At 41.2% G+C, this 8,836-nt stretch overlaps 1 protein-coding gene across 2 annotated transcripts in view; it reads right to left on the reverse strand.

The window, feature by feature from the left end:
* Positions 1-2,417: 2,417 nt before the first annotated feature.
* bcl11aa (BCL11 transcription factor A a) overlaps positions 2,418-8,836 on the reverse strand; it is a 56,017-nt gene continuing 49,598 nt past the window's right edge. For both annotated transcript variants that reach the window (XM_020617028.1, XM_020617027.1), the window contains exon 3: positions 2,418-7,579. In XM_020617028.1, the coding sequence (XP_020472684.1) occupies positions 5,328-7,579 (2,252 nt within the window). In that variant the 3' untranslated portion in view covers positions 2,418-5,327. The remainder of the gene's footprint in view (positions 7,580-8,836) is intronic.

Consider the following 8,836-nt stretch of genomic DNA (forward strand, 5'->3'; position numbering starts at 1 on the left):
TATTTGGTTGCACTGTACACTGTACACTTTTTGAGATACAGCTTGCTTTTGCATTCAAACAGTGCAGCACAGCCACACACCTGTTAACTGCCCATTGCAACCAATGCCTTCCACTGAACTCCTCTGCAAGTTGGGTCTTGGTCAAGGGCACCTCAGCATTACCAAAAGAAAGTGCTACTTGACCCTGTAATATTGGCAAGTAACCATTCAGTAGTTTTCTATAATACTGAACTGAATACTAACTAGATCTGGAAAAGAGCTAGGCTTTCTTCATCTACTGAGGTTAAGGAGCAGTTTTCATTTTTAGCTGGAAGGTTGCACTATGAAATACTATGACAATAGATGGGATACAACTATTTTCTTTTACAAATGCACTAAAAATATTGGCATTGTATTGTAGAGTTTTGTTTTAGGATTTGCATGGAAAGTGGTTAAATAATTAAGTATGCTTTATTTAATAATTAGCATCCTCACACTAAATTACATCCAAATATGTATTGATGCTTTCTGCACATTTATGTATGTGTGTGTGTGTGTGTGTGTGTGCATGTGAGAGAGAGAGAGAGAGAGAGAGAAAGAGAGACCTGAACAGAGGGGTGTGGTGGCTGGAGGATATAGTGCTGATTGATCCTGACAGATGTATTAGGCTTTTTGTGACTACTGTGCAAACAGGAGGACATAATAATATTTACTTAAGGACTTTCTGTGAGAGAAGCATAGGTGTTCATATACTGTACTCTATGTGTATGGTGTGTGTACATAGTGAACAGTTATTATCAACAATACATACTATATTGTACCAGGAGTGGCATGCATGTGTGAACTAATGTGTGAACTAAGTGAAAATGGTGTGATGCATCTTCACACAAATGCATTAAAGCATTTGGGCTGCCCTGAGCATTGGTTATGAAGATGACACTGCAGACAGGTTTGGGGAGTTTCTGTAGTTTCACTGGACTTGTTCTATATACACTTGTACATATAGGACAAGACTAATGGATAGGGTGAGGTTGGGGATGGAGTGCTGAGTTGACTGGGTTCAAGCAACAGCCCAAAGCCTCATTACAAAAAACATATCAATTAGGAAAACATCCTGCACAGGTCAACACCAACATCCATAACACACATGCACATCTTTTTTTTGACACTTAACAGATTTTTAATAGATTTGCATTCATTTTTATAATTGATATTTGTCTATCACTAACCCTAAGCTCGCACCAACCTTAAACCATGTCATCTTTGTAAAATTCAGCAATATCCACAAAGACTGTGTGCTCCCGGTTTTGGCACCGCACAAGTATAGAAAAACAAGACCCCCCCACACACTTTTACTTTCATCTTTGTGAGGACATGGGAGGGGCTGGGGGTCGTCTCCCTAACCTAAACCTAATTCTAAGCTGAACCCTAAAACTAAGACTTAATCCTCAAGAAGGTGTTTCAGAAAGTGAGGACTGGCATGTTCTCGCTTTGCAAAAATGTCCACACTCCATACAAAAATAAAAATAAAAATTTTTTTGGTGCTCACTATGTATCAAGTAGAAGAACACACACACAATGCTTCCACTAGATGGTTTATGAGAAATAAATATTTTCTTAAGAAATAAGATGATAATTATATGAAGGGGTTATACAGTAAATAGCAGTGCAGTTGCAGGCAAAAGATAGAGGTAGACGGGGAGTTATTGCACACACACTTGAGATAACTTGACAGAGACAGTGGAGATAATTGACAAGGGCCGTTATACTTTCATTTTTTTATTAACTGTTTTTTGATAAAGAGACAAAATGGGTGTGTGAACAGGATTATGCAGACATCTGCCAGATAACACAGACAGTGGTTTTCCCAATACAACTTAACAGAGACCCCAAACAAGTACATCAGAAATTAAAAAGCTAGATTTGTCAAATGACCATCTGCCACCATTACAAAAGGAAAAAAAATATTAGAACAAAAAGTATAAAATAAAATTAAAAGAAACCAAAAATAAGGATCCATTCCATGTCTCTGTTTTGAACAGAGCATACAGGTAATAATAAATAGTAACTCCCATAGTAAAAGATAAAGTTCAAGTTCAAGTTACAACAGACAGCTCTCAGAACAGGAATAGAAAATGCTGATAACAAAATATTCCACATTGCCATTTACAAAAAAGTTTAAACTCAAGCAGGATTCTTCGCATCCCCCAGGTCAATTTTAAATATGCTTTGCATATGAAAGTATACCCAATCTAAATATAAAGCACCATTTAGTGTTTGGCAATGAAAAAACTGCAAAACATTTAATTTCTTTTTAAATGTATTTATTTTGATGCTTTTTTCATAATTAATGCACTGCATATGAAGTTTTATTTTCCTTTTCCTCCTATTAAGTCTTTTTTCCCCTTTTCTTCCTCTTTTCTTGATGTTGGAATGTAGTCAAGTGGGAGTGGTGAGAGACAGAAGCACACAACAGAACAGGTCGACGTCAGCTTGCATTACTGCAAGAATGGCAGCAGGCGGGGAGGCGGGGGGCGGAAAGGACCAAAATCCAAAGAAGATATATACAACCACCTCTGTGGACAGGAAACAGAGCGGCAGCCATCTGATGGCCCATGATGCCTCCCAATGCCACATAATTTAGATACTTTTTTATGGGGTTTTTCATTTTATTTCTTTAAACATACAAATAATTTGCACTATATTATCCTGCCAAATAAAAAAAATATACTGTGGCAGCATGGGATTTTTTCCACTACCAAAAAAAGGTACAGTAAATACCTTCTGAGAGAACAAGCAACAGTTAAAAATACGAGCCTCAATATAAATACTATAGTGCCTACTCTAAGTGAACATTGAATTCAAATACAATTCTAGAAATACAGAAGAAAGTAGATCATAAATGTGTTTAAGCATAGGAATCGACATGAGTGTGCATTTTCCTATATTTTAAGTTCTTTATTATATATTCATATATATTTTTAATCCTTTTCCCCAATGCAAATTGTATTTCAACCTGAAGAGCTGTGAGGAGCCAAGGCAAAATTAAATACAAAACCATCACAGAAGTTTTTATTTGTTTTGCTTTTTTCATCTTTTTTTAATCATTTCATATATACTGTGATTGGAGTCTTGAACACCACCGAGACACTGATGAAAGGAGAAACAACAACAAAACTTAAATACAATTTCCCCTAAAAGATAGTGAAGTGTTATTTGCAAAGACTTTTATTTTCATATCTATAATTAAAGGAAGATTTATACAAAAACAGATTTTTGCTGTGTAACAAAATTTGAGTGTTTGTACTCTAGCCATCAAGTTCTATAAATTAGATATACAGATCAATAATGTGACAATGCAGCTCCTTCAAATTGTGGATGTTTGGTGCTGCTGTGGCCAATGAGAGCTGATCTGTTGTGCGACAATGTAGCAGCACCAATTAATTGTGAAACATATCAAATCTTTAAATTTACAGATCTTGATGACAGAGTGAATTTTCAGCCCAGGTGCTAAGACATGGGGTTCCTAGGGGTAATAAACTGACAAATGATCAAAGATGAAACAGCAAGAGTACAGAGATCAAGGGTCATGAGGCTGGAGTTGCTGACAACAGATTGTGCCATCTTTTACTGCTTTTAACAATGGAACCCTTGTCATTCAACAGCATTTCAAGAATGTTTTACCCTTCAGTGTAAACTTGTAAACTGGGAAAATTTAAACAGTGCACTTCTATAACTGACAATCTAGCTTTTAGACTCAACCCATGTACCAACATTGCATCAATGCGGGACAATGACAGAGAAATGTCCATACGCTCTGGCAGAGTGTTAAGTGCTATGCTATGAACAGCTGGAATAAAAGGAAAAAAAACACTCATTTTGCATTAAAAGCAACAGGAAAGAAAGAATGTGCCCTGCATTAGTCTATGCATCCTGATTAACATGATCACATTTTCATTTAAGAGACCTGGAGTACAAATATTTTTTTTTATTTTTTGCTGTTCAGTCTTTTTACTGAAATTCAGAGTTGATGACCCTGTTTTGATAGTAGAAATGTAAGGGAAAGAAATTGTGGTCTGATCTCCATAATACGTACGCAGCTTCCAGTTCTGAGTAGCTTTCTGTCTGTCCAGCTTGTAGTTACTTCAATACTGTCAAATAAAGTTAGCCTCTCTTGTAGCTCATATATTACTTTATGCATTGTTCCACACACTGACATATTGAAGCAGTGTTTTATGTTTGTGCTAACGCAGATACATGACACTTCTCAGCCATGCGCTGTATCCCTTAAGTTCAGGATTGTACATTACAGATTACCTTTATCTCAAAAGTACCTCCTTACCAGAACCAAAACTACAAATAATTCAGATATACACAATACTGCTTGTACCATGCTTTTCATGAAATCCACATATTAAACATAGCCTACTGAACATGTAATAGGTAGCTAAATGATGATTAATGAGAACTCTGACCTTTCATCATGAGTTGTCACAGTCCATTTGAGCAGTCAGGTGCTTGATACAAGAACCTTTCCTGGGTGGCTTAAACCTTTTACCTTTATCTAGTGGACCCCAAACTTATACCAGATAAGATTATGGCCAATGCAGACTTGAGATATCGAAGGCACTCTTTCATATTCTACCAAATGATAGTACACATTGAATTCTTAGCACACCCTTGTCTTTTTAAAATAAAATTGAAAGCTGTCATTACTTTCGCTTTAGGTCATCAAGCCAATGCATGATTTTTAAAACCCCTGTGAACACTGTCTTTTAGAAAGATCCAGATAGGTGCATTTCCAGGGTTCTAAGAAGAGGGTCTATTCATAGAGTGTTCACTTTCCATGTTACAAAACAAAATTGTACATGGTATGTGTTACAGAATGTATGCAGCATGGAAGTATCTTTCTTGTCTTTTATCTTTGTGTAGAATAAAAAGGAAAAACAGAACAAGAGAAAAACATCAACACATTTACTCAACAACTAACCAACCAGGGACAAGTTCTTTTCTTTTTTGATTAGCAAAAACATACTATGCATGCTGACTAATTCTTAAAAATGGAAAAAGGAAAACTCAAAAAAGAAACTAGTCCACAACATGTAAATTATTGCACAAGAGAAAGGCTCGAAGTTTTGCGTTAATGCAAGAGTATTGCCCCGATACAGATCATGCATTCAATGGGTAATGGAAACGGGGTGTGCTGGTGCAGAGCACATGGTCTTAAACTTCCACCAAACTGGTGAAAGTGGAGTGTGGGGGTTGGGGCAAATGTACAAGGAGCTGGGAATAAACACGGGACTAATGGTGCACATAGCTGTGGGGGAAAGGTCCCATAGTTCTGCCTTCTACTCTGACTTTATTTCGGTACTCAAAGGACGGTCACTGTGCCACTTTTTCATGTGTTTCTCCAAAGTGCTGTAGACACTGAATGGCATCTGGCAAATTTCACACTTGTACACGTCTTTGCCAACCTGACCATGGGTCTTCATGTGGCGTGTAAGTTTGGAGCTCTGGGCACAAGCATAATTGCACAGCTCACACTTGTATGGTCTCTCCCCTGTGTGGCTGCGCCGGTGCACTGTTAGGTTACTGCAGTTCTTGAACACCTTGCCACAAAACTCACAAGTATCACTCCTACGGCCGTCCTTGGAGCCGGGTCTTCCAGGACCCCCGAGGTGCGGTGTGCTGCCCCCACTGCCTGTACCACTACGACCTGACATCCCACCGTCCAGTTCCCCTGGAGGGGTTGAGAAACGCAGACTGCCATTCTCTGATGAATGCTCAGATGAAGAGGCAAAGGGCGATTGTCTGGAATCCCCAAAGTTCAGAAAAGGGTCCTTGAGCTGTCGGGAGGCAGCATAGCCAGCCAACCACTGTGAGTAGACATTCTCTGTGTTAGGGATTGTGGGAGTGGGCAGGTCAAATTCCTTTTCCAGCTTGATGCGTTTGGAGAAAGGACTGAGTGGACTGGGGCTACCCAGAAGCAGTTTCTTAGAGAGTCCAACAGAGGCAGATTCATTAGGGGATGCTCCTCGCCCATTCACTGTTGAGACAGAGCCCTCCTCCCCACGATCTGTTTCCAGAACTGAGCCCCCATCACACATCTCGTGATTGTGGTGATGGTCTCGATTGAGGTGATGGTGCAGGTGGTTCTCTTGGACCATGGCATTCCGTTTGTGTGCGTTTAGGGCATCACTGAAGTGCTGCATGGTAGCAGCCAGACCCATCCCCTGCATCACCTCAGGCAATGAACAAGGGATGGACCCCTCATCAGTCACTGCTTCCAGTCGGCTTCCGATACTGCCGTTGTTTTCATGCTGACGTGCTGGTTCAAGATTCAAGCCAAAATGATAACTGTTGTTTCTTCTGGCTGTCCTTAATCCATTTTGCTCTTCTTCTTCCTCTCTCTCCTCCTCTTCCTCCTCCTCCTCCTCCTCCTCCTCTTCCTCCTCTTCCTCTTCTTCCTCTTCCTCCTCCTCCTCCTCCTCCTCACCATTCTCACGTAGCATGCGGTCAGTCTCACTTTTCAGCTTGGCCACAACTGACTTAAGGGCATTGCTTGCACTGGCCATGTGTTCACTGGTGCCAGGCTCTGGAGAGGAGGCTGTTGAGAGCCCATCCTCTGACTTGCCTGTGTTTGGTGAGGAGGATTTGTGCATGTGCGTCTTCATGTGGCGCTTCAGTTTACTAGCCTGCGTACAAGCATGATCACAGAGATGACATTTGTACGGCTTCTCTCCTGTGTGGCTGCGTCGGTGCACTATTAGGTTACTCTGAAACTTGAAGGCCTTGCCACAAAACTCACAACACTTTGATTTCATTGGGGTGGTGGAAGAGGGTGTTACCCCCGATGAGGGGAGAGGGGTTGTAGGAGTCGTCTGAGAGCCCACAGGTGACTGCATGGAGCCTGGAAGAGGGGGTGGGGTAGCAAGATATGGAGGTTTATTACCCCCTACAACCCCTGTTCCTCCACTACCTCCCCCTGTCTGGAATGGCTGGAGCAAGCGCTGCATTGGGCTGGGCCGACTGGGGGATAGTGGGGGAGTGGATCCTGAGGTGTTGCCCGCCAACTCCCGTAGTCGCCTTGAGAAGTCCATTGTTGGAGGGGGGTCCAGGGGCAGAGGAGGATTGAGGCGCAGCACCCTGTCAAAGGCACTCGGGTGGTGGGCTGCCAGCGCCAGCTCCTCTGGGCTCAAGTGGTGGGGGTCCAAGTGATTCCTTGGAGGGGGGCTGAAAAGGGGTGGTGTGGGAGGAAAACGCTGATGATGGGCCCCACCAGCAGTGCCAGTGGCACCAACTGTACCCCCTGCTCCAGCACTGTCCCTACCACCTGAGCCCGAGCCAGGGATGCGGAGCAGGTTGAAGGGGCTTGCATCGGGAGGCAAATGGAGGCCATGAAGTGGAGGCTGAGAAGAGCAGTCTGCACCTCCACCCAGGGAGGAGGGCCCACCCATGCGAGGTGTGAGAGGGCTGCCATGTTCACTTTCCAGGTAGATACGGAAACCATGGGTATTCTGAGCATGCTGCAGCAAGAACCAGGCACTGCCATACGACTGCTTGCATGTAGTGCAGGTATAGGTGGTTGGCTCCTCCTTACCTGTTGTAACAGAGAAGAAAGAATACACTTAGGTGGAGTTATAACTGAAAAAATCCATTAATGACATCATCAAGATGTTATTACATATTACTGTACAGTATGAATCAACCAATATTAAAAAGAATTTTCATTTTTTTTCAATTTCAATCAATGATTCTCAAACATAGAAATGCTGTTCATTTTAAAACCACAGTTATACATAAAGCACAGAATGAAATCCAGGAAAGACAACTATTTATTCTGGCAGAACCAAATTTTTATATGAACCCTAGGCCTAACTGTTACAGCTTTTAAAAGTGGTCTGCACATAGTGTTGAGGACTTTACAAATACAACAGTATCGAGTTCTTATTGAGGTCATGCCCCACATGAGTAGCAGGTGAGAACTAGCCTGTGTGTATATGCATTTGTTCTTCTCCCAGACTGCTCTGGGACATAATTTCTCCCTTTAGACTGACTGTGAGTCCTCCATTGTCAGCAGGAGAACAAAGAAACAGGGCTATCCCAGTGGACTACCACTTCCTACTGATCTACCAAAACAGAAGCTCTCTGACAAATGCACATATACACACAAGAGGGGAGACAGAGAAAAATCCTTCAGATGTGTAAATTACTGTTTTCTTATTTTGGCCTATAAATGCATTAAAAATATATGATAATATATAATATAATATATGATCTAAAAAAACAGGAATTGTTTTTCCAATATCACTGAGAAAAGATTAAGAGCGATGATTTTGTTTCAAAGCAGAACCTAAAAATAAATACCATATCAGAAATTGTTTCATTGCACCAAATAGATAGAAATAAAATGTATGAAAGTTTATTGATGTACTCTTTTCTAGTTCCATTCTTTTATGTACTGTTCACACTCCTATACCACCGCATATTACCTGTCAGAAAAGCACATACACATACTATTCACTCACTTACACAGAACAGAGCACTGCAGCTGCCCGAGGAAAGTAAAATAGGAGTGTAAAAATATTTAGGTAATAACAGAAGAGGAGAAATAACACCTGCCTCAAAGCTTCTTCCCTCAGTGAACCATTCAGACTCACTGAAATGGTGATGATATTTAAAACAATAATTGCCTTCACTGTATGTGCAATCTCATTAGGGGGCCGAACGGTTGGCCATCAGCTTGTTTACAAGATTAGATGACAAATCCATCCATTTATCCATTTTCCTCTGCTTATCCGGAACCGGGTCGCGAGGGCCGCAGTCTAAGCAAAGATGACCACACTTCCCTCTCTCC

This window comes from Monopterus albus, unplaced genomic scaffold, assembly GCF_001952655.1.
Source record: "Monopterus albus unplaced genomic scaffold, M_albus_1.0 scaffold183.1, whole genome shotgun sequence".
NCBI lineage: Eukaryota > Metazoa > Chordata > Actinopteri > Synbranchiformes > Synbranchidae > Monopterus > Monopterus albus.